General features: G+C 52.1%; 1 protein-coding gene across 7 annotated transcripts in view; it reads left to right on the top strand.

Annotated features, from left to right (window-relative positions):
- MCF2L (MCF.2 cell line derived transforming sequence like) overlaps positions 1 to 25,315 on the top strand; it is a 179,740-nt gene that overhangs the window by 76,653 nt on the left and 77,772 nt on the right. Inside the window, exon 1 of one of the 7 annotated variants that reach the window (XM_079779562.1) lies at positions 3,575 to 4,264. The exons of 4 other annotated variants lie outside the window; for them this stretch is intronic. In XM_079779562.1, the coding sequence (XP_079635688.1) occupies positions 4,162 to 4,264 (103 nt within the window). In that variant the 5' untranslated portion in view covers positions 3,575 to 4,161. Of the gene's footprint in view, positions 1 to 3,574; positions 4,265 to 8,828; positions 8,961 to 25,315 lie in introns of those variants that run through there. 2 more of the 7 variants (XM_079779556.1, XM_079779557.1) reach the window with 2 other exon arrangements.

Here is a 25,315-nt window from a genome sequence, read left to right as displayed (position 1 = left end):
CAAAGGAAAGAACTGGTGTTAAGTTTCATCCATGACATTTTGGGCAAGATTTTAGGGACGGTGAACTGTCCCAAATATGACTTCACTTTTATAAGGATGATTTGTCTTCAAAGATAAAAAATCTTTCAAGTGTTTTGATTTCTGAATCCTTAAGAAGGGAGACTATGTCATTTGATATTTAAATGATAACAAACTACAGGAAGTTGTTGAATGCACCTAGATGTCAGGTCTCCATGATTTATCAGTTTTATAATTTTATGGCCCCATCAATTCTGCAAGGGCTAAAAAATAATTTTACTGTTTTCTGAAAGCCATTCTTCAGTACTGGCAGGATTGCTCACTCATAAACACACATTTGTTCATCCTCACCAGGCACTTAGAGAGAGTCTGCTCTGTGCTGATGTGTCCACCTGACAGTGAGGGTCTGCCTGGGTCTGGAAGCTTCACCAGGAACAATCTAGACACAAACCATCGCTTGATGTGAGGAGTGTTAGAACCTCACGTGGAAAGTAGAAATGAGCATTTAGATGCACTGCATGTTTATTCTTTCATTTAAGATTTGGCCCAGCCACATCCCAATCTATGTCTTTGAAATATTTTTTTCAAACACAGCTTAGGAAGGACTTCAATCACCATGTCATCTGTTATCTGTGTCTTCATAGAGTTCTAAATGCACATGGCTTGGGTGGGCATACTCTCTAGAGTTTGTCATGATTGGTCAGTTGTGGTGGAACTTTGTTTTATAAAATTAAGCATATCACTTAATCATTATTTTACTCCTAAAAAGAAACCTTGGTTTCTCCAACGATGGTTTTATTCCTGGGTTACAGAGGCCTCAGAATTTTAGAGGATTACAGTGTCTTACAGGTTATCTCGATTGCCCAGCTCCCGGAATTTTCTGTCTTTGTTAGAGGGAAGATGTTGTCATTAAAAATGACAAGAAGTAGCCCAACTCGAAGCCCCCTGTTAAAATTGAACAAGTTAGTAGTGACTAGCAGTGTGGCTCCCTCAGGAAATGCCGTCAAGCAGGCTGCGAGGTTGTGACCGAGAGCAGTGCCAGGTGAGGATGCTGGTGCTCGGCACTGAACAGGAGGGCGTTTCGCCAGGTGTGTCTCTGCCCGTGGACCTCAGGGATTACCAGATTTAGGGAAGATTATTCAGCGCAAGGAGAACGATTCACCCATCTACCCACAGCCAAGCAGGGGTGCCAGGCACCAGGTCCAGCAAAAAAACCAGAAAAAGGATAGTGAGGAGAAGTCGAAACGACTTGTCTGTGGGAGGGAGACGTGCCTGGTGGGGCCGGGGACTCCGCGCGTGGGTGCTGGTGTGCAGTGCCTGCAGGTGCCAACCTCGTGCAGATTCCCTGAATGCAAGCGCCATGTATGGTTTTCTGCACACGGTCTTTTGAAAAGAGAGGAAACAGTTTTTGGAACCGAGTCCTCAAGTGTGGCTTCAATGAAGCAGTTCAGCAGGCGGCCGCTTCCCTGCCTGCATCAGCCCCGGAAGAATTGAATTTTCAATTACCCAGCATCTTCTCTGGTTGGAGACTGCACTAAGTAACTCCCTGCTCTCCTGACATGATGAACTGAAGATGCTTCTACTGCCAAAAATCATGCCATTTATTGATGTGAAACTTAACAATCGCTTGAGGCCCTATTGTGTAAAATATACTCTTGAGGTGTGCACTACAAGTCGGTCCACTTCTCAAGTGGCCTGGTTCCTTCAGCTTCCCCAAGCCTCGCCGAACCCACCCAGCGAAGGCCAGGGCCATGCGAGGGAGAACTGGGTCTCCGGTGTTTTTTGTATTTTTTTCCCTGGAGAGCTATGAAGGCGTTTAGGGGAGGACATGCCCACTGGCTGCTGGGAAAATCCCGTAGAGTTTTCAAGATGTTTGCCAAACCCAGGGGCTGCAAAGGTACAAGACGAGGAAGCTGACGGACTGTGAGTGAGGCTGAGATTCAGAGTTGACTTTTGGAAAAGGTTGCAATTAGTAACATCTTGAAAACATATTTAGATACTTAGGGGGAACGGGATTAACCCACATCCACTGGATGGAAAGAACACATTGAATCGTGAACTGCCTGCATGTGCGCACGTGTGAGTTCTGACTTACTGGCTGCTCAGGGAATGGTCCCGACATTCCAAATTTTCAGTTTTCTCTGCACATCTTAACACTTATGGGGGCGCGGGGAGAGAAAGATACACAGAGAGAAATTCGGTGCAGACCTCAGAAACGACGCGTGACAGATGCTGTTGGTCATCGGCTTGGGGCGGGCTGCCTCTGTGAGCACGTAGCAGTCGCGTTTCCACGTGTCTTTCCCTGGGGTCCTGTGTCCTGAACCTGACAGAGGGATCCCTGGCCACGGGAAGAGGACCTGCGTCCTGGACGTGCCACATCAAACACGCCATCTGTTTCCTCCTGATGGTGTGTTGGGCGGGGCCTCTGCTTAGAAGCCAGTGTGCAGGGGCAGGCATGAAAACTCCAGCGCCTGACAGCCCCCGCGGCTAATGCTTTGAATCTCGGTCACGGTTTTCCTTTGCTTCTGGGTGAAGGACGTGTTGACTGTGACTGCCCAGGTTCTGTGCACGGTTTTCCTCTTGTGTCGTCTTAAGGAGGCCGCACAGCGAGCTAGCTTCCCTCCGTGAGGTCTCAGGTGGCCCCAGAGGCCAGCTTGCCACACCCACAGGTACCAGCTGGGCATGGAGGGTGGCGGCAGGGGGGCAGGGGCGTTAGAGCAGCCAGCACCGGCTCCGCCTGCCCTGTCTCACTCTCTTGACACCTTTAGTGCTCAGAGGTGCAAATCTCCAGGTCACCAAGGAGAGTGCTGGGCAGAATTACTGTCTTGTGGGAAGCTGCCCCTCTTAGGGGCTGAGGAAGCGCACGTTCCCCGGACCAGGACTGTCCCCTCGGCTTCACAGTCTCCAGCGGGAAGGACTCATCAGCCTATGAACATGCCTGGGAGGAGGGGTGCACCCTGAAAGACTAAAATTAAATAAATGCGCTTATCTTGCTGTCAACCAGAGATGCCTGCTCTAATCCCATTAGCTTACACAAGGGCCCGTGGTGCACGGGGTATAGCCTGGTCTTGCAGACAGACCTCAGCGCTCACCTCCGTCACTCTCTTGTTCTGCAACCTTCCGCACGTAATGAGCACGCTTAAGCCCTTCGAGCCTAAGCGTTGCATTTTAAATGGCACTGAAATTTCCTGCCTGTCAGGTTGGAGGCAAGGATCTGCAACACCAGAGTGTGCCCCGCGCGAAGCCGGCACAGAGCGGGCAGCAGCTCTGGGGCAAGAGGAGCATCCCCGGCGGTCACTGGGCAGTCCTTAACCCCACCCCTGCCCCCGGGGGAGTTGCCTGGACACCAGGCTCTGGAGCCGCTGGGTTTGGGGCAGGTTCAGCATCTCCCTGTGGAAAGTGTCGGCTTGCCAAGCAAAACGGCTTATCATTTCCTTTTTCCCAAGCTGGACAACGGGCGGGAGTAACGGACGGCGGAACTTCCAGTTTATTTCAAGAGAGCCTGGGGCTGCTTCCCCTCCCTTCCTCCTGCCTTGTAGTTGTACAGTTGTTTGTTTGAACTTGAGACTTCCTGAACTTGGAAGGTGTTTTTGGCATGGGCCATCGGAGCAGCTCCTTAACATTCGGAGCTCCAGCCAGCACAAGCCCCCTTTCTAAGGAAGGAAACGCCCAGAACTCGCAAATAGAGTGGCTGGGTGCGGCCTGGCCGCCACTCTGCGGGAGTCTCTCTCTCGGACACCACAGGCATCTCCTCCCGCTGCCCGTCCTGCAAGGTGTGGCGGGCAGGCTCGCATCCCTGTCTCTGCAGGTGGCAGGAGGCAGGCCTGGGGCGAGGGCAGGTTCTGAGCTGCCCAGGGTGGACTGTCCGTGCAAGCAGTTGTTCCGGAGTGAGGCCTGGACTTGGGGACCGCAGGGGACAGACTCGACTTGACGCTCTGGTCACTAGGGATTGTGTGCCCGGCCCAGCGTGCAGAGCAGCACCGGGTGCCCTGGCCCACGTCGTCGGTGCCTGCAGGCTGGTGGAAACCACGTTGCTCTGGCACAGGGGCCGCGTTTGGACCTCGTGGGAGCCTATCCTGAGGATTCAAAGCCTCCGCTGCTGCTGCTGCTGCTGCTGCCTGTCCCTGGTGGAGAGACCAAGTGATGGCCGAGAGGCGAGCATCACAGGGAACCCCTGGGGGCCCCCAACGTCGATTCTGGCTGCTGACCCGGAGGCGCCGGGGGACCTCGAGGCGCCCAAAGCCCGGTGAGGCGGGAAGGGGTGGCACCACCCGGGTGCACAGGGACAGACTCCAAGTGTCCCTTTAGCAGGCAGGCACTTCCCTGTCCATTTCTCTGACTGAAAAATGTGTGCCATTTGCAATACTTTTTAAAAAGGTTAGAAGTGAGGTGTTGGGCAATCTTCGCTGAAGCCAGACTTCAGGTCTAGTTTCATTTGTCTTACTTAAAGTGTTCCGGTTCTGAGGAAGCTGGACTCACCTGTGTCTGCTTTGGTGGGATGATCATGGGGTAGACACAAGGGAAGCATTTGGTAAGTTGAGCACGCTGGGCACGTGAGGCTTACACACTGTGCCCTTTCTGCCTCGAGGGTGCCCTGCAGGTGGGAGGATGGAGCAGAGCCCTCCCGTCCTGCCCCGGTGTCTGAGCTCCCGTCCTCTGCAGCCAGACACCAGGGTCAGCGAGCCAGGCTCTGGCAGGCGGTCCCCTGCCAAGGAGCAGGCTGCCTCTGAACGGCTGCTCCCTCTGAACGGCGCTGCTTTTACGAGAAGAAGGCACGGGAGCTTCGAGCATTTGCTCAGCCAGACGGCACAATTGAAATTCTCACGGGTCTTAAAATGATGTTTTTTACAAATTGACTTCCAAGGGAGCAGGGATACTCTAATAGACAGAGTTGGAGAAAAGAGCCCTGTCACACATTGCCAGTCCCCCCTCCCAGGAGCACCCCCTCTCTTCTCCCGGAACCTGAAAACCCCTTGCAGCCGTGCTGGCTCCGTGGCCCGGGCCTGCTGTGGGGCACGGATAGGGTGTCGGGGTGGCATCTGTTCCCTGGACAGATGCCCTAATGTGACATGCAAGGCATCAGGAACAGGTCAGAGCCAGCTCCACGCCTTTCTGAGGTGTGGGGGCCCCATGGCTCTCTCCCTTTTGGGGAGGTTGTAGGGCCGGCCAGTTAGCATCGGGGAGAGGATGAGAGACGCCTGTGTGGAACCAGTGAACCTGTCTGAGACCTCCCTGGCCTTGGTTGTTGGGCCTCGACCAGCAGCACCCCCTGGGCAGGGCTTGGCCCTGGTGTGGCTGGTGGCCCTGGGGGTGGCCTCAGCCATGGGCAGGAGAGCCTCCCTCAGTTTCCCTTTAGGTGTGTGTGGGGGGGGGGGGAGGAACGGAGCCCACACACTGAAAGCCTGGCTGCTTCCACTTCTCGGGGGTGATTCTGAGCTCAGCTGCATCGGAAGCAATGATTCAGGGTTAGGCCACTGACTTCTGCCTCACAGAGTGAGTGGGGGGGGGGGGGGGGGTTACGAGGGTGTCCGTGCGGCCCCTGGCCCAGCCCAGCACATACAGGGAGGAGAAGGCTTCATTTCTGTCTCTCCATTCCTCCCCCCAAGCCCGCTGTCTGGAGGACTCTGGACACAGGTTGGGTGGGGGGGTCCCCGAGTCGTCTGATCAGACCCGCCCTGGCCCTGGCGGTTCTGTGCTGTGGCTCTGTTAGGGTGGCACCGAGGACCCCTGCCTGTGAAAGGGCTGATTGTCACCCTGATGCCAGGAGATATAGAGGGGGAGGGCAATGGAAAGCCGAGCCTGCCCCCCACCCCGTCAGCCTTGTGGCCTGGGCAAGTGGATCTACTGCTCCAGGGGTGTCCCGTTGGGGAATATGGGCCCCCAGGCAGCCACTCTCTGAAATGAAGGCCCCCCCAGGTGTCCCCTCCCTGTGAAATGGGGCTCCCTGGGCATCCCCTTGCTGTTAAAAGGGGAGCCCTTGGTGCTGGGGTCATCGCTGAGCCTGTGTGGAGGTAAGGAGCAGGGAGGGTGCCATCTGACTTGAGTGGCTTCTCTTTTCGTCAGTAGCCCTCGTTAGACGCCTGTATGTTGTGGCTCTGCCTGTCGGTCATCAGGACCCATGTGCAGGACAGGCAGTTAAGTGCTCTGTGACGTGAGGCCTGGGTCAGCCTGGCTCCATGCAGCCCTCCTGGCTCCCTGCACTGCTTAGTCCCCCGCTTTCCTGCACTGTCCTTCCCTTGGCCTCCTCGGACTGTCCAGCCTCCCTGCACCAGTGCAGCCGGGCACTGCACAGCTAAACCCCCACGACCTGCAGGAGCGGAGACCCAGCTCTCAGACACCCACTGCTTACATTTTCCTGGCTCCCAGAGGAGCAGCCCGGCGGGGCAGTCTTTCCTGCCTGCGGTTCCTTCCTCGAAAACCCATGCGTACATGCGTGTCTGGGTCAGGCTGGCGGGTAGGGCCCCGTGGACAGACCTCCCCAGGCTCCGCAGCTCTTTTCCTTGGGTTGAGCATTGAATGAAGTATCTTCAGGTTGACTCAACAGTCAGACTTCACGCTCCAAGTAGAGGGCACGGGGAGAAAGGATAGTTGTAAGACTGTAGTTTTCTTTGATAACCAGAAACAATGTGATACCAATTAATTAAGTGGGAGTCAGAGATAATCTCTTGAATGCACCTCTGATCCGTCCTACTTTCAGAAATAGAACACTACCTGGAGTGGGCACTTGAATGCCTAGGGAGGGGCATTCACTCTGTGCTCTTCTGTCCTAGAACATTAGTTTCAACAAGCCAGGAGAACCGATAGTTTTACTTAGAACCGAAAGATTCTCTTTTGAGAAACATGTTTCAGGTTGACAGGGACCATTTTAAACAAAACCAGAATTAATTAAAAAGAAGCAAATAGACATATTTGAGACAACTGGGTGAGTTGGTCACTGCAAGAGAGCACAACATTTCTCTTTGAGCTTCCTGGTAGCTAATGCAAAAAGGGAACATGTTTGGATTCAAGGTCACATGCACACAAAAAAAAGTTCTGGAAGGAATTCTGGAGGAAACCAGTAACTCAGCTGTGTACATTGGAAACATTGGGTCCCCCAATGGGCGATCCCTTTGGAATATTTCCTTTCTTTTGGAAAATCAGTGCGCCTAAAATGTTTCAGTGAGGCCCTTTGCAAAGTAAGCAAAGACAGCAGTATAGCTCTGGCATTTGCTTGGGTTCCTCTGCCTGTTTGGGGACAGCTGACTTCTGACCTGTGCCTTACCCTGTCTCTCCCAGCAAGATGAGCTGCCATCTGTGCCACCTTGGACCTTAGAGCAGAGGCCTGACAGATGTGAGGCTGGCATTCCCTGTGACCTTGGGAGCCAGAGGCCCATGTCTGTGCCGAGGCCAGCACTGAGGTGGGGGTGCCTGGGGAGGAGCCCCGAGTTTCTTGTAAGTAACTTTAAGTGAGTATAACCATTGGAGGAAATACAGTGTTGATACTTGTCCACTGGGTCCATTGGGTCTCACTCATCACAGCCTTTCTGTTTGCAAACCTGGCTTTCATCTTTTCAGGAGCTACAGAAAGCAAAGGGAAAGCACGTATCCTCACTGTTGTTGTTCTCTTTGGCTTTTTGGAACTCCCCGATGAGCTGGTGAGGCCGGAAAAGACAAGAGGAGAGTGTGCTGTGTTATTTAAAGTGTGCTTCTTCGGAGAAGAAATACTTGTGTTGAGCTATTTCCTGAGGGACTCTAGTCAACCTTTTTGTAAGGAGAAGTTTCATGGTTTGAAGAAATCTGGTTATTATTATTTTGTTATAATTTTTTAAAAAATAACAGGCAACTTGGTGGAAGTCACTGCTTCTGGCCTCCTACCCCAACCACCCAGGCCTAATTGGCTCAGGCCCCAGGAGGACTCAGAGCTGGGGTGGGAGGGTTGATATTTCTGCTCTTTGGGGAGCCCTGGAGCTGCAGGCTCAAACCCTCAGCTCCCCAGGATCTGTCTAAGCAGCTTAGACTACAGCATGTCATGAGGCATATCACTGGTCACCTGCTGGTTGGGGTCTATGGACTCTGTCCACAGCCTTGATCTGTGAGCATGGAGTGAGAGGAAATATCTCCTACTGTCCCCAGGGAGCCCGGGCCATCTATTGGGCAGGGTAGGGCCAGCTGTGATGGGAATGAGGCAGCTGAACATCTCAGGACTATAAAAGAGGGTGTCCAGGTGGGGGCGCCTGCTCTACACCACAGATTGTTAGAGACACACAGGCTTTGCATGGAAAGCTGAGAAGAGAAGAGAAGGGCGTTAGAACACGGTGCCTGTACCTCTGCTTTGCTCACCTGCCTTTAAATAAATATAGGCTCTACTTCTGCTTGTTCCAGCAAATGACTGGTGTCCAGAGAACTGGACTTTATCAGATGGAAGAAGGTAGTGACGCGGGGTCGTTTTGGACAGTCTTGTCAGATGTACCATGTCTAGCAAATATGCTTCTCTCCCAGGAGGTGTGGCACATAGCTGTATTTGACCTTCCCCATCGCCTGCTTAAACGCACAGGGAAGTCACGCCAGCAGAGGTGTCCCCTGTGCCTTGAGGCCAAGGCGGACCCCGAGGTTCCTTTTTCTTTCAGTCACCCCGCACCTGGCCAGCGGGCTGGGAGTCGTGTGTAAATGCACAGGGTGGAGTGGCAGATGTTGGCCTGCAGGAGATTAATCACCTCTTAATGCTTCGTCTCTGGTTCATGGGTAAAAACGAAAGGAAAAAGCCAGCTGGTCCCTCAGGTGCATTTTAGGGAGCAAAGTTCAGTGGGAGATGGCTAATGGGTAACCACGAGAGGGCTGCAGGATCGCCCGCGTGTGCTTCTCAGCCATGGGAGACAGACACGTTACCCGAATCTCCGTGTCTGAAATGAAGCGCTACTACATGTTTTCCGAGTGGTGCTCCTGGCTGCTCTCTGCGGCTGAGGGTGAGTCCTTGGGTCCCACAACCCACCGTCCCTTTGGAGTCACCCGCCACGGTGTCCTGGGAACGGTCAGGGCTGCTGGCTGCGCGGCCAGGGTTTCAGCGCAGGAGTTACTCGCGCTGTGCACTGCGGAGATGGTTCTTGTGGATTTCTTGTGTTGGTGAGGGAGGGTGCAGTCTGTCCTGAGTGACGTGCAGTCTGTCCCCTGGGAGTCTGGAAGAGCCCAGAGAATGGGGATTATGAGCAAATGAGTCTCCTTTCACCCGGAGTTATCATTGGATAACTCTAAGTCATGTCATCAGCTACCCAAAAGCAGATAATCTCCCCTTGCTAGCAAGTGTAAGCTCCATGGCTGGTCGGAATTCGAGGGGGGAGAGCTCAGTCAGCAGCAAGCCCATCGGGGCTGCAGCAGACCTCATTCCAGGGGCGCTTGATACATGAGGGTGCACGTACAGAAAGCAAAACAGAACAGAAGCCGGTAGCTCCGAGGTATTGATTATTCCTGGACAGAGTGGCACGAGCCTGGTGACTTACTTGCTTGGTGAAGTGCAGTTCCACGACAAAGCTGTGTCCATTGTCTGCTCTCCAGGAAGCTGCGGATCTCCCCAGCACAGTCCCGGCAGAGCCCAGGGCCATGCCCAGGCGGAGCAGTCTCCTGTCGGGGAAGGGGGTGCCTTCATTCAACCTTGACATTGAGAAGGTCTCCTGGAATGTGGTTGTATATACATTGCTCCTGAGTTGGCTGACTCCCTGGCTCTGTGGTGAGAACTCAACTTGGATGTCCCCGTGACTGGGCTCTGGTCCTGCATTGGGGGGGACACAGCTGCAGGGAAGGCAGGAGGAGTCCTTGAATGATTCCTCCGCATTGTATGTGGCCCCTGGTTCTGAGTTCTCATCATCAGTCTTCGAGCTTTGCCATTTACAAAGCTTGGCGTTACCGTCTGATCTCAATGTCACCATTGTACAGACGGGAGGGTCAGGCAGTGGCTGTCGGAATTAACATGGCTTGTCCTGGAGGTTGTCAGGAGGGACCCACAGCGATGGGGAAGCGGGCATGGGTGCTGACAGGCGACTTGCGAGTGCAGCTTCGGTTTGCTGGGATCGGGGAGGGTGCAAGGAAGGTGGTGGGTCGGCCAGGGAATCCACCCGATGACCCCCCGGGGACGGCTGAGAGGGAGGGTCAGGATGGCTGGGCGGGCAGAGAAGGCAGCCTGGGGGAAGAACCTCATCGTGGATTTGGCTTCATCGTGTGGGGCTGGGGCAGAAACCTGGCTCTGCCCAGGGGATGGGTGGCCGCCTCGGTTTATCTTTTTGTAAATCAGGAATGCGCTTTTCCCTTCAGGGAAATTGAGGCTCCTGTGGAGGCTTCTGAAGTCCGTGACTGGGCTGAGTCCACAGTGGGACAAGATAGCCTTAAATACTTGAGAGAACACCATGAAGGAGTGTGAAGTTAATCACGTTGGTCCAGCACTGGCCGGCGGCTAAAGGGTAGCCCATCGGAGAGGCCCACCGCACGCCCTCTTCCCGCAGCCGGGCTGGTCTCCACACTCCGGTCCGGGCACAGTGAGCCCTTGGTGCTGAGCACACCTCCCCGAGGAGAAGCCTGAGAATTTGCAAGCTGCATGTAAAACAGAGACCAGCTGGCAAGGTCTTTGGGGGCTGTGACAATGGTCCATTTCAGTGATCCCTGAGACACGTCCTTGGTACTAAAGTATTTTGGGAGGAACTGCATGAGTGGGGACGAGAATTTGGGAAATCAGAGCATAGGTGTGGCTCCCGCCAGCCCCCCAGGAGGACTGTTGGAGGAGAGGCTGTCTGGGCGCCCGGCCACCGCCCAGGGCCGGCCTCAGTTCTTGGTCCTTTCAGCCCCAGGCCCTACGGAGTGGAGCCCCTTGCTTCCACCCTGGTCCTAGGGAAGCTTCGCCCACATCAGAAACGAGAGCCTAGCAAATGCCCGCACCCTGACCTCGGTCCTGCATCTCCCACACATGTGCCTTCTCAGGTCCTCTTAGCGATGCTGGGGGATCCCGGGAATAGTAGAACATACCACTGGCCAATGTCTCAGTTCAGGTTTTACCAAGAAAATACACCTCAGGGCTCTTGAGAGGTTCTTCCTTCTCTTGCCCGCTGTCCTCACATCTGAGAACAAGAAAGGCATGTCGGTGTGACTCGGGACCCAGGCCACAGTGCTCTTAGGCACTTCAGGTGTCAGAGTCAGGAGCAGGCCCTCGGTGGGGGCAGGGGCTGCCCAGGACACAGCCCAGGGACCTCCCAAGCCCACAGCACGAAGTTATGAACGGGGAATAGAGTTTCTGTTTTGATTCTCAGTCTTTTTTCCTCTTTTTTTCACTTAATACCCAAATTCCCCTCCTGGTTCCCCCAGAACTGCTGTTCATGTGATAATGAAATCCAAGGAGACTGGGTGCCACGAGACCAGGAAGCACACGCTGGGTGCCCCGTTCTCCCCGTTTGGCTAAAAATACTCGACTGGTAAATTAAAACTGAGTCAGAGTGGCAAAACAGGGGAAGTGAAACCAGCCTTCGGGAACCTCGAGGATTGAGTCCTGAATCTCAGTGAGCTTAGCTGCTCTGTGTGGACGAGCAGGAGACCGGGCGAGCAGGAGGCCCGGCGAGCAGGAGGCCGGGTGAGCAGGAGGCCCGGCGAGCAGGAGGCCGGGCGAGCAGGAGGCTGGGTGAGCAGGAGACTGGGCGAGCAGGAGGCCGGGTGAGGTGGGCTGGGGAGCGTCTCCGAGGACAGCAGGTAGGGGCCTCGGAGCCTGAGGTCAGAGTGTTGCTCAAACACAAGTGCTTGTTAGAACTGGGTGTTTAATGTGATGCCGTAGAAGTCATGTTAAGAATACAGATACTGGTGAGTGTGTTGTGAACATGTGACGTCTGGCCCGGGTGTAAGGAGCGCCCCCAGCAGTGCTGCGTGGTCATTGCCGTCCACAGCCGGTCTCGGAGAGGTGCCCAGGGGAGAGGATATGCCCAAATGTGAGTCTTTTCTGCAAGCAATGGAAGCCTGCTGCTGGCCGTGTGGTGTGTCCTTAGGGAAGATAAGCAGGGCTGGGCATAGGTGGGTTGCTCTGAATTAAGAATCTGTGTCTAGAAGCAAGTTTCAGGGAAATGAATTGGGGATGGGAGGCTTCCTGTTAGGGAGGTGTGCACGGTGCGTCTGCAGGTCCAGTGGGCGCTCCGGGGCCGTTTACTGGCACTGCCTAGTGTGTTATGATTCACAGGAAATATGAATAACATCTAACAGCACATGTTATTTGCTATGTGGGTATGGCTGCTTCTGGCTAGGGCACATGATACTTTTTATGCTCTTTACCTACCACATTTTTTTCTACTATTATATGGCAAGCAAGAAAGGCTGTTTAGTACCTCTGGCATGCAGCTCTGCCATTATAAAAAAGCATATGAAGAACAGGAAAGAAAAGCAGCGGTGAACGCCACATGTTCGCCTCTGCTGTCTTGGAGCAGGCGCTGGGACCTTTCCCCTAGAGCCTCTAACAGGTATGGTGAGTCCTCCCTGCTGGGCAGCTCTGCATGTGGGTGCCCCACACACACTGATGGCAGCTGGCTTCGTGGTGACCCTTAAAGGACATTCTACGTTGAGCAGGAGATAAAGTTCAACGTTTGGGGTCCTTTCTTAACTCATAGGCTCTGTGTGAGATGCAAAGGGATTCGTCATTCAGTCATATATTTCTCTTAATGTATCAGTCCTATCATGGTTCTGCTTTGTAGGAAACCCTACCTATCCTGAAAGCAGCATGAACAGCAAAGCCCTACGTTGTCACTGTTGTATGTTGAAAGACGGCTAGGAATATAAAATGTGTGGGCCACACTGCTGTAAAAACCTGTTGTGGAAGTTTTGTTCTAAATCCTACAGCATCACAGAAAAGTTGGGGTCAGGGGGACTATGTTCTCCACATCTCTAGAAAAAGAATGGTTTTCAAGAATTGAAAGTAGCCCTAGAGCAGTGATGGCGAACCTATGACACGCATGTCAGCACTGACACGCGTAGCCATTTCTGATGACACGCGGCCGCTGAGGCAGCCGCATGCTGAGGATGAAACATTTGCTGCTCCTGAGGATGAAACATTTGCGAAATAATGTTTTTTCCTCAAAGTGACACACTACCCGAGTTATGCTCAGTTTTTTGGCGAAGTTTGACACACCAAGCTCAAAAGGTTGCCCATCACTGCCCTAGAGCGTTGTACTGCAGACTTAAGGATCCCAGGTTCGATTCTGGTCAAGGGCACATGCCCGGTTTGCGGGCTTGATCCCCAGTTGGGGGCGTGCAGGAGGCATCCGATCAGTGATTCTCTCTTATCATTGATGTTTCTATTTCTCTCTCCCTCTCCCTTCCTCTCTGAAATCAATAAAAATATATTTAAAAAAAAACAACACATGAAAGTAAAGAGTGTGTTAAATAGATCCAGCACAAACATGCATCGTGCAGCTGGAGCCTTGAGAAATATAAAAGAACACACCTCCGGACTAGACGGGGCGGGAAGCAATGGGTTTGATAATTGCCCGCTTGCAATTTTATTCAACATCTGTGTGAAATATGTCCACCCTTGTGAGTAAACGTTTATTTTCTAAGATTGCCCTAATGAAGTGATCAGAGTATTCTCTCCATGACTTCTACAGAACAAACTTTCAGAAAAATAAACTTTTCTGTAGTACGCTAAGAACAAATGAATTAACAAAAACGTCAAGGACCCAAGAAATGCTTTTCTTCATTCAACCCTTTATTCATTCATTCATTGAGAAGCAGGGACTGAGTGCTACTGTGTGCCAAGCTGGTGCTCATTGCTGGAGAGAAAGCTGTAATATCAACCTGTTCTTTTTTTTAAAAAAAATAAATCTTTATTGTTCAGATTATTACAGTTGTTCCTCTTTCCCCCCGCCCCCATAGCTCCCCTCCACCCGGTTCCCACCCCATCCCATGCTCTTACCCCCCCCCCCACTGTCCTCGTCCATAGGTGTAAGATTTTTGTCCAATCTCTTCCCGCACTCCCCACACCCCCTTCCCCTTGAGAATTGTCAGTCCACTCCCTTTCTATCCCCCTGATTCTATTATATTCGCCAGTTTATTCTGTTCATCAGATTTTTTTATTCACTTGATTTTTTTATTCACTTGATTTTTAGATTCACTTGTTGATAGATATGTATTTGTTGTCACTTTGTTGTTCATAATTTTTATCTTGACGTTTTTCTTCTTCTTCTTCTTCTTCTTCTTCTTCTTCTTCTTCTTCTTCTTCTTCTTCTTCTTCTTCTTCTTCTTCTTCTTCTTCTTCTTAAAGAATACCCTTCAGCACTTCATATAATACTGGTTTGGTGGTAATGAACTCCTTTAGCTTTTTCTTATCTGTGAAGCTCTTTATCTGACCTTCAATTCTAAATGGTATCTTTTCTGGGTAGAGTAATCTTGGTTGTAGGTTCTTGCTATTCATCAATTTGAATATTTCTTGCCAATCCCTTCTGGCCTGCATAGTTTCTGTTGAGAAATCAGCTGACAGTTGTATGGGTACTCCCTTGTAAGTAACTAACTGTTTTTCTCTTGCTGCTTTTAAGATTCTCTCTTTGTCTTTTGCCCTTGGCATTTTAATTATGATGTGTCTTGGTGTGGTCCTCTTTGGATTCCTCTTGTTTGGGGTTCTCTGTGCTTCCTGGACTTGTAAGTCTATTTCATTCACCAGGTAGGGGAAGTTTTCTGTCATTATTTCTTCAAATAGGTTTTCAATATCTTGCTCTCTCTCTTCTTCTGGCACCCCCATAATTCGGATGTTGATATGCTTGAAGTTGTCCCAGAGGCTCTTTACACTATCTTCATATTTTTTAATTCTTTTTTCTTTTTGCTCTTCTGGTTGGGTGTTTTTTGCTTCCTCATATTTCAAATCTATGACTTGATTCTTGGGATCCTCTAGTCTACTGGTGAATTTCTGTATATTAGTCTTTATTTCAGTCAGTGTATGCTTAATTTCTGACTGGTCCTTTTCCATTTTTATTTTTTATTTTTATTTTTTGGCATTCTCACTAAGATCCTTGAAGGTCTCACTAAGTTCCTTAGAGATTTCTATAAGATTCTTGAGTAACCCTATAACTGTGGTTTTGAACTCTATACCCAGTAGTTTGCTTTCCTCCATTTCTTTCATTTGTGACATGTTTCTTTGTCTCCGCATTTTGGCTGCTTCCCTGTTTTAATAGAGTGGCCATGTGTGGTAGGTGTCCTGTAGGGCCCAGTGGCTCAGCCTCCCCAGTTACCTGAGGTGGACGCTCTTGGTGCACCCCTTTGTGGGCTGGGTGCACAGTCCTATTGTAGTTAAGCCTTGATTGCTGTTGGTGTCACTGGGAGGAATTGACCTCCAGGCCAATTAGCTGTGAGGACCAGCTGTGTCTACAATGGAAGAACTGCTGTGCTGGAGACACCCTTATGGGGCAGGACTTGCTTCAGTGGGGCTTTGGTGCTCACTGAGTCTGCCCCTTGAGTGTGTCGCTTATGGATGTGAAGAGTTATAATCTGGTATGGTCTCATACTGACCACTGGGTACACTGGCTCTTGGATCTCCAAGGAGGTGCAAAGTCAGCCACTGCCTGAGGCTACCCAGCAGGAGCTACAGTGAGGTCTGCAGATTCCTCTTCTTTGTTTGGGATTTGGAAGTGCCTAGATGAGACCCAGCTGTGAAGCAAGGCAGGCTGTTGCTGACAGGCTTTGGGCCTTCTTTTGGAAGCTTTGGAGCTCTCTGGCCCAGCTGCAGTTTGTTAGGTTTTATGCTGTGAAAGGACAGGCCATTCATATGCAAAAGCCGGTGTGCAAAGCTTGGGTGGGGTTGTAAATTGGGTGGGGCAGGGTCTCAGGTAATCACCAGGGCGGAGCAAACAGCAATGGCCGCCAGTCAGCCCTACACCGGAGAGGTCCCCATGTCTCCACGTCCCGTGCCCCCATGCAGGAACAATGATCACTGCGAGCACCTCTGAGAGAAATCCGCCCTCACATTGCGGCCCAATGCCAGACAGTCCAGTTTCTCCCCATATGAGTCTGGGTCCCCAGAGTCTCGCTTGGAACTGGAGTTCAGAGCAATCGGGAGCTTGTATCTCCCTCCCGATAGAAAAAAACAACAGCGCACCCAGTTGCTATCCCGTTTCGCCCGTGCCTCCATGCCTCTGCACCTCCGCACCTCCGCACTTCCGCACCTCCTAACAGTCTCAATGCACTTTTTTCTTTCCTTCTAGTTGTAGAACTTCCACTCAGCCAGCTTTCCCGTGGTTTTGGATGATCGATGTTTTGTCTTTTAGTTGTAGTTTTGATGTGGTTGTGAGAGGCAGCAAGTACAGGTGTTTACCTATGCCGCCATCTTGGTTCTCCCAACTCATGTTCTTTATGAACAGTTTGGATAGATCACAATTGGGTAGGATAACTGGCCAGGGATATTAATCAACTTTGGGAGAGAGAGATCAATAGGAAGAGCTGCCTGACCTGGAACAGGGCTCTTGAAACCTGCTTTTTCCTGCCCTGAGAAGCTACCCTTGGCACCACCTGCCAGCAGACAAGGTCTGGTACCTGGGTCCACTTCCCCTGGTCGGGGGGCCTCAGGGAGGAGAATGCTGCTTCTGTCAGGGCCCTGAATTGAAGGTGTGCTCACTCCAAAAAGCACCGTCTGAACTAATCCTAGAAGTGAGCCCAGGTGTTCACCTGGAACTTCCTTAAAAGTGTCTCTGAGGAAGTTGGCCAGCCTGCCTTCCTCTTCAGTGTATTTTGTCCCACGTGTTGTGTAACCTAATTCCCCTATTACGGTGGGTATTTTCCTGAATGACACAAACACCTTTCCAATACATTTTCTAGTTGCATGACTCATTCCGTGGAGTAAAGCAGATGTTTTTAAAGCATGATTTCATTAGCATGTTGGAAATTTTATCAGAAGCATTCCAAAAATCTCTCAGATTTTGTAAATGCGTTAGGTGGAAAACTCATGCTAAATGGGACAGCTTAGAATGCAATTGAAATTTGCATTTCGGAACATTCCTTAGACGTTTGCTTTTTATGCCCCGTCTTTCAGCTGGGTGAGACCAGGACGGACGTGCAGCTGGCTGCCCTCCGTGGCCCGTAAAGGATGCTGTGAATTCCAGAGTCAGGAGACCTCCTCATGCCTGACGTTACCAGAAATAACTCATTTTAGGTCAGGATTTGGATTGTTCTGGTCTCGACCACATGCCCACTCGTCAGTGCTCAGGCTGCGTGTGGGATTCCAGGCCAGAGGATCATTTCTTGTTAAAAGTTCCTTTTTGGTACATTCCTTAGTAATCTTCTCATTGTATTTAAAATAATTCCTTGAACAAAACAAAAAAAGTATTACTTTTTACTAATGGAAACCAATGTGTACTCAGGAATATGCCTGACCTGAGTTGTTGTGTGCTACAGGCCAAGTGTGAGTGCACCCTAAGTTGTCTGTCCGAGGATGGCAGACACACAGGCCGTCGGTTCCTGTCTGATGGAGCCGCCAAGGCCTTGGGACACACTCCAGCGGCTTTCTTGGCCTCTGGAAATGGTGGAGTCTTTGTCCCTGGAGAGTAGATTTTGGAAATCAGCACAACTCCCAAGAAGGCGAGTGTTGAACGAGTTGGCTGAGCCAGCTGAATAGTGATGTGGAAGACAACTTCTCACCAGATCCCCTTCTTTATGAAACTGATACAGAATGTTCTGGTTTGGATTTTTTTTTGAAAGGGGGGCGGGACGAGGGTACATGGCACTTACTTAATTTACCCCTCTTCTTAACATTTCACAGCCACTCTCTTCGTCAGTTATTTTTAAATTGCATCAGGACTTCTATAGTCATTGTAAATCAGCGTAACCTCTAAAACACCGAGAAGTTCGCTTACATTCTGATTTTAAAAACTGTGACTTCTAAATTATATTTGAGCTCTGAACAAGATAAAAGAAAATGCTTTCTGTCAACAACTGGTATTTATCGCACATTGTCTGCACAGGGTTCAGGCTCCGGGCAAAGCCAAAAAAATGCTCACGTGGCCGCCTTGGCTCTGTCTTCACCCACATGTGCCGAGCATCATGCTCCAGCTCAGGTCCTGTAAAGATGAGGGTCAGGCGGCTCCTGGTCCTGGAGAGGCTTGTGATCTGTGGTGGAAAAGGCGGCCCAGCAACAATGGGATGGGACATTCCAGGTCAAGAAACGTGTGTTGATACGAGCATGGGAATGGTTCCGGGTGGCAGGGGCAGTAGCCGATAGGCAGGTAGGGATTTCTGTCTAGGAACTTGACTTTTAACCAGAGGCCCAAGGCTTTAAGCAGAGATGTAAAATGAAGCTTCTGTTTCAATAAGGCAATGTGGAGACGGTGGGGAGAGACTAGAGATGGGAAAGCAGTCACTGAGAACCTCTGGGACAGCCCAGCTCACAGACAGTGAGGTTCTGCACAGCAATGGTAGCAGAGAGGGGGCGGGTGGGGAGCGACTGGAGAGACAGAACTGGTGATGTTTTCTAGGGAGAGTCCGCAGGATGGTTCTAATGCCTCTGGCTTGGGATTTGGGGGGTAGGCGGTGGTGCCATTGATGGAGACAGATGTCAGGGATGGAGATGGGGTGATGGAGCCCATTTTAGAACTGGCAATGTCTGTGAGAGCTGGAATGCAGGTCCGAACGGGTAAAAGATCTGACTCGTGGATGACATTACAAATACATGGGAAATTGCTTCAATTCAAAAGATGTGTTTGTTCGGCTGAGCATCTGCCTTCCTTGATGGAAGGTGAGTAAGGACGGGGGAGAATGCTGGCAAGACCAACAGCTTACCTGATTAATCATTCTCCCTTTGACATAAAAAGACACATAAAATATGACCACAAAATAAACACCACTTCACTGAAAAGAAAAAGGAGGTGGTGGGGTTGGAGAGACGAGGGGCTGGCCGTAAAAGGACGTGTCTGTGTCTTGCTGCCACACTGGAGCGTCACTAGAGGATGTCACCATTGGAGAAGTTAGGTTTCAGGATTTCTCTCCACCATTTTCCACAACCACGTGCGAGTCCACAATTACCTCTTAGTAAAAGCTTGATTTTAAGACAACAGACGGATGGTCCCAAAGCTCCTGCTCTGTGGCCTGCTTTCACTCTGTCGAGCACCTGCTGCAGGAACCGTCGGGAACCTCTGACTTCCCGGAGGCCGATGACCAGCCCTGCCCTGAGCTGCCTCTCTACCTGCACTTCTGGCAGGTCTGGGTCTCAAATTTACCTGAAAGCAAAAGTTGAGCCTTAGAAAATGTCTGGAGTGAAAGAAGACCTTTCCAAGATGATTGACCAACTTGGAGAAACCTTTCTTGGATGTTCAGAACCCTTTCAGTCTTGTACATAGAGCCACTCCTTAGCCAGGGTCCTGTGGGGCCGTCCATGCCCAGGACGGGGTGTGAGAGGCCCACTGATGGCACGGTGTCCTGGAGCTCGGGCGTGGTGAGATTCCCAGTCAGTGTACTTATGTGTCCTTGTGATTAGTACCTGCTATTTCTCTGCCATGTTCAGTGACCACAATGGAGGAAGTAAGCTGCAACTCCCCAGGAAAGATAAGCTGGCCTGGTTACCACAACAGTCTGGGCAAAGAACACTAGGGTGGTCATTAAAGGGTTGAATCTGGACTATGAAGAAATATAGGTTGTCCAAAGGAGTGCAAGGCAGACAGAGAAAGAGGAAATATCAACTTGGCGATGGGGATGGGGTTAGGGCAGAACAAGAACCCTGACCCAGAATGGAATGAGCTACAGGGACTCACTCTAGAGAGTCTAGAGGAGAACACTTTGAAACCAGGGATCTGTCTGGGTCCCAGGATGGCCTGCAATGGGGTGCAGGAGAGAAGCCTGTTCCCAGGCCGGGCTCTGAGACATGTCCTCAGAATTCTGCACCCTGTTCCTGGGGGGCACACCCACATCTCCACCACCTCCTTTTCCCTGGTAAAGGAAGAAGCACACGAGCATGCTGGGTATGGACACGGAGAACCGAGTGCATGTCTGAGTTGGAGGGGTTCGTGGGGCAGGAGCAGGGTGGCACAGCCCAGGGGAGGCACTGGGACTTGCCCTGGAGGCCCGAGGGGGGGCGGGGATTCTCGGTGTGAGTCTGTAAGCTGCACTTGTAAAAGCATCTTAGGTGTTGGGGGAATCACTTTAAAAAATATTTTGAGACATTGCATTGACCTTCAGTGATCCCTCTTGACTCATTCCACTGGTCAGGGACCCAGGTAAAGGCCCCGCTCAATAACCAATGGGCCCCACGGCCCTGCTTGTCAAGTCCTGCGGTGAGACCCACTGCAACACCCGTCATCTCAGGAGAAAGTCACGCTGTCAACACAAAATGTTCTCTGTTCTCTGAGGTGCCCATCCTCTCCTTGCGATCGCCTCTACCAGGGGCCTGACGTCTGATACCTCCTGCATGTAGCCCAGGGAGACTGCAGGTGGCCAGGCAGGCACCATGCAACCCAGGTCAGCTGGTGTGGATTCAGGTGTGCCATGGAGGTTGATCTGGAGCCATCTGGCTGGGTACAGATCCTGGTTCAGCCCTATCCTCTGTGAGCTGAGACAAGAGGCTCAGTCTTATCATCTGGGAATGGTGACACCTTCCTCAGAGGGCTGCTGGATCCCCCAGGTGTAACGCCCAGGGTCATTTTTCAGGAACGACCCTCCCCCTCCACACACACCCCACTCTCGGTCATCTTTCCTGGTCTCATCTTTTCTGAGGTATATGGAACTCATCTGTGTGTCTGCTCCTCCCATCCTCACCAGGACATCACTTCATTCGGTGACTCGCGTGAGTCCCCAGCACTGCACCCCATGGCCAGGTTTATATTGTCCTTGTAACAATCCTGTGAGTGGCTGCCATCCCCCACTTTGCGGCCAAGCTCACTGAGGCACAGAGCTGAGTACTAGATGGACACAGAGCTGGGACTCAACCCAGGCACTCAGCTCTCAGCTCTCGGCTCCAGTCTATGCTATAAATGCCACTGTCTGTTGAGGGTGTCCGTGAAGGAAAATGCCATGGAATGCTTAGGACAGAGCCCTGTGCAGCCAGGGCTCAGGAACCGCCAGCATTGCAATCGTCGCTGTTGTCGTATTTCCGAGCCCGTCACCTGTTTGGTCTAAGGTTCTGTCCTCCAGGACTTTTCACTTTGTTCCCTCTCGGTCACTTTGGGGCTGCAGCCATCCCTCTGCCTGGTGACCTGAAAGGGGAGAGCTGGAGGCAGTTGGGGTGGGGGAAGCAGATTCTGACCCCACAGCTGGCTGGCTCGGGCACCTCAGCTTAGCTCCTGCCCCGTTCACCTGCAGAAGGGAGCTCCCCATTCACTACCTGCAAGGGTTGCAGGGAGGGAAGGAAGGTGGGGCCCAGAGAGGGGGAATGCCTTCTCCATGTCAGCTGAGAAGGATGGAGAGCAGCAGAGAATCCTCCATGTGCTGGTGTCGGAAGCTCGGGGCTGGTGAATTCTGAGGCAGCAGGCGGTCCTGGCCGCAGCCCCTTCAATCCTGGGCACACCTCACATGAAGAGGCAACACCAGGACATTCCCTTCAGTGCATCCCAGATGCCAAGCCCGGGCACACGCACAGGCTTCCGTCCTGTCCCAATAGGGCTGCCAGGTCATCTTTTTTTTTTTTTTTTAAATATGTTTTTATTGATTTTTTTTAGAGAGAGAGTAGGGAGAAAGATAGAAACAATTATGATGAGAGAGAATCATTGATTGGCTGCCTCCTGCACACCCCCTACTTGGGATCAACCCCAAAACCTGGGCATGTGCCCTGACCAGAAATTGAACCAGTGACCTCTTGGTTCATGGGCTGCTGCTCAACCACTGAGCCACACTGGCTGCCCCCCCACCCCGAGTGATCTTCACCAGATCCCAGTTCCTGTCCTCCCTCTGAAATCTCCTGCTCCTCTCCTGGGTCATAACTCCCTCCTCCTTTCCCAGCATAATCCGAAGGCTCTTTTAGAGCCCCGGGTTTGGCCTGAGCCTCTCAAACCTTTTAGTTATGTTCTGTAGTCCAAAGGTCAAATTTAAAAATAAAACACGTCTACTTTGGAGAGTTTTCGTTTTAAAAACAGAAAGGAAGTTTTTTCAAGTATCTGCAATGCAAGCAGCCCGGGGTCATTGCTGATAATCCGAGCCCCTTCCCACCTGGCTCTGTGTGTACAGACAGCAGAGCTGTGAGCGGAGCAGACACCCTTTGTACTACCATTTCCCATGTTTCCGTGATGGGGAACTTACGTTGGAAAACAGCTTTAAACAAGTGCATGCCATCCCTCCTAAGGGGCTTTCCTGTTGCCACATGTGTCCCCTCTGTCTGTTGTCCTGGCGTCCCAGGACCACCTTCCTTAGACGTGGGTCCAGTGGGCCTTTGGGTGCAGGCTCCCAGTGCTGAGGTCTGGCGCCTGCCCTCTTAGCTCTCTCCAGCGCTGTCACCTGTAACACCCACCTACCTGCAAGCACAGGGCTGCTTGGCCTCTGAGCTGCTCCTCCCTCTCCCACCACCCCCACGAAACTCCTGCTGAGACCTTCACACACACCTGGCACCCCAGATCCTTTGGTCTCCACCTCCACATCCCAGATGTGGGCCGGGGCCTTTGCAGGGGTCCAGCCCGGGGGCTGCCTTCCTCGGTGCCTGTGGCCAGGGTCCTACCATGGCATGGATGCAGCAGTAACTGTGAGCCCTGAAGTGTGAGGTCACCTTGTCCTACTTCTGTCCACGGAGGACCCCGAGACCCAGCCCAGTGGTCGGATTTAGAATCGAGAATTCCTGTCGAGAGCCTTGGTGGCTCCTGAGTCCGAGATCACCACAGTCCAACCCAGAGCAGCACATGTCCTCTCTCCACACCCTCCTAAATCCGGCTACGGTGGCATTTTATTTAACCTACGGCTCCAGCTGTGTTTGCTCTCTGCAATGTGTATCTATCCCACAGCACCCACCTGGAATTGCTGGGTTTGTGACATGAGCTATTGATCTAGGAGGAGGAGAATGCGGCTCCCTGCCCAGGTCCTTTCCACCCAGGTCATAGCTCGTGTGGAAAAATAGAGCAGTTGTCCCCGCTTCCTGGGAGGCAGGGATTGATGGATCTGATAAGGACTTGGGTGCCGGCCCCGCCCGGAAGGAGGGAGAAGCTCATTGTTGAGAGCTCGTGTCTGGGGCTCCGGTGTCTGTTTTTCCAGTGAGACAAAGAGAGTCTTCCTGTTTGGCTCATGGAGACTAGGCAGGGGGGGTGGGGAGGTGTAATGGGGATGCCCCGGCCCTGCTCACAGCCCCTGCGGGCGGCACTTCTGCTCTGGGACCCGCAGGAGGGGTCCTGGGCCCTTCGTGTAGAGTTCCACCCAAGTTGTCAGGTATCCACTGGCTTCCGCTGGGTCTTTCAGTGCTAGGGTTCCTGTACCTCCCTACATAAAACCTTCGTGGGCACCCACACTCTGACTTCCATGCACATTTGTTATGTGCAATGTACAACACCAGCAAAAGGAAACCTGAGGACTCAACAGAAAGTCAATATAACTATGATCCCACTCTGGGCAATCCCAAAGCATTCGTCACTGCTGCGGTTGAGAAGGGAATGCGCATAAAGTAACTGGGAAACAGGACTCAAAGGTACAATGAAACACAAAACTGGGGAGTTTGGAAAACGGGGCAGCTTGGAGCAGGGGCAAGGGTGAGGAGACCGGGACGGGGCCTGGGAGGAGGATGCATCTGGAGGCCTGCGGAGGAGGTCAGGTTTGCACTGACTGGGAGGTGATGGTGACTTTTTAAAATATATGGTTTTATTGATTTTTAGAGAGAGGGGAAGGGAGAGGGGTAGAGAGACAAAAACATTGATGAGAGAGAAACAGTGATCAGCTGCCTGCTGCACGCCCCCTACTGGTGATTGAGCCCAAAACACCTGGGCATTGTGCCCTGACCTAAAATCGAACCGTGACCTCCTGGTTCCTGGTTCGACACTCATCCGCTGAGCCACACTGGCCAGGCTAAGGTGACTTTTACATATATCTATATATCTATATATCTATATATCTATATCTATATCTATATCTATATCTATATCTATATCTATATCTATATATATAGATATATATTTAAATTGATTTCAGAGAGGAAGGGAGAGGGAGAGAGAGATAGAAACATCCATGATGAGAGAGAATTGTGGGTCAGCTGCCTCCTGCACGCCCCCACTGGGGATTGAGCCTGAAACCCCAGGCATGTGCCCTGACCAGGAATCAAACTGTGACCTCCTGGTTCATAGGTTGACGTTCAACCACTGAGCCACACTGGCCGGGCTATGGTGACTTATTAACCAAGCTGATCAGGCTGCCAGAATCGTTTGAAGTTAGATAGAAGGGAAGCCTGAGAGAAAGCAGGGGGTGTTCTCTGTGGCCCAGCGTGGGCTCCACCCTGGCCCTGGCACCGTGACCAAGACTCTCCACACTCTGTGCTAGTGCAGGGAGGGTGGGTGGATACGACCTTGCTTCTGGATAATTTGACTGGGACACCTGATTCATTATGGGCTGCCCATAATGCTAGGTGACGTGGAAACCGGACAGAAACCAGCCCCTCCAAAACAGGCGGTCAGACCTTCCCAGCACCTTTGGCCACGTGAACTCCACAGACTAAGGTCCAATGGAGCGCCATGCAGCAGTCCGTGACCCCAATGTCACAGGAAGCCCACGACGCCCAGGTGCGTGTGTGCGGAGCGCTCCAGGCCCTGCTTGGTCTGGACATTCTGGCAGAAGGGAAAACACACCGGGAGCCCCAGGAGGAAAGGAGATGGCAACCGGCCGTGCTTGCTGTGGACTGGGGCCATGGAGGTGTAAGCTGCCTGGGGTTTGAGGAGGGGGAAGAGCCGTGCTGCCTTCGGTGTGAGGCCCTCTGTGAGTCGAGAGCCCATCAGCAGGTGCTAGGGACCAGCCTGTGAGGAGCCGTGGGAGCAGGCCACCCCACCTGCCTTTACAGAAGACTGCAGCCCAGGCTTCGGACCTAAAAGAAAACCAACAGAAGATCTCAGGAGGCAGACAAAGAAATCCGGAGAGAGCTGCATGGGGCCAAGGATCCAGGCCAGACCCCTGAGCCAGGAGGGGGGACTTGGGACCCGTGAGGGCGGTGAGGGACGGGGACCGTGTCTGCGCAAAGCAGAGGGGACGACACTCAGCGCCATAAAGACCGTTGGTAGTTTGAACTGGCTTCCGTTCCCAAACCCTCTTCAAGGAAAGGAATCAAGGCATGAGGGTCCCCTTGGGAAGGTGGGTTGGTCCAGGCCCAGCCTCGGGATCAGGAACCACTGTGGTGCCCTAACGGTGGGCTGGCCCTAACCAGGCGCCGGGCACGGAGAGGAGAGGC

Source organism: Cnephaeus nilssonii, assembly GCF_951640355.1.
Source record: "Cnephaeus nilssonii genome assembly, chromosome: 8".
In the NCBI taxonomy this organism is placed as follows: Eukaryota; Metazoa; Chordata; class Mammalia; order Chiroptera; family Vespertilionidae; genus Cnephaeus; species Cnephaeus nilssonii.
Note: the sequence above shows the minus strand (reverse complement) of the source record. Positions and strands in the feature narration are given on the sequence as shown.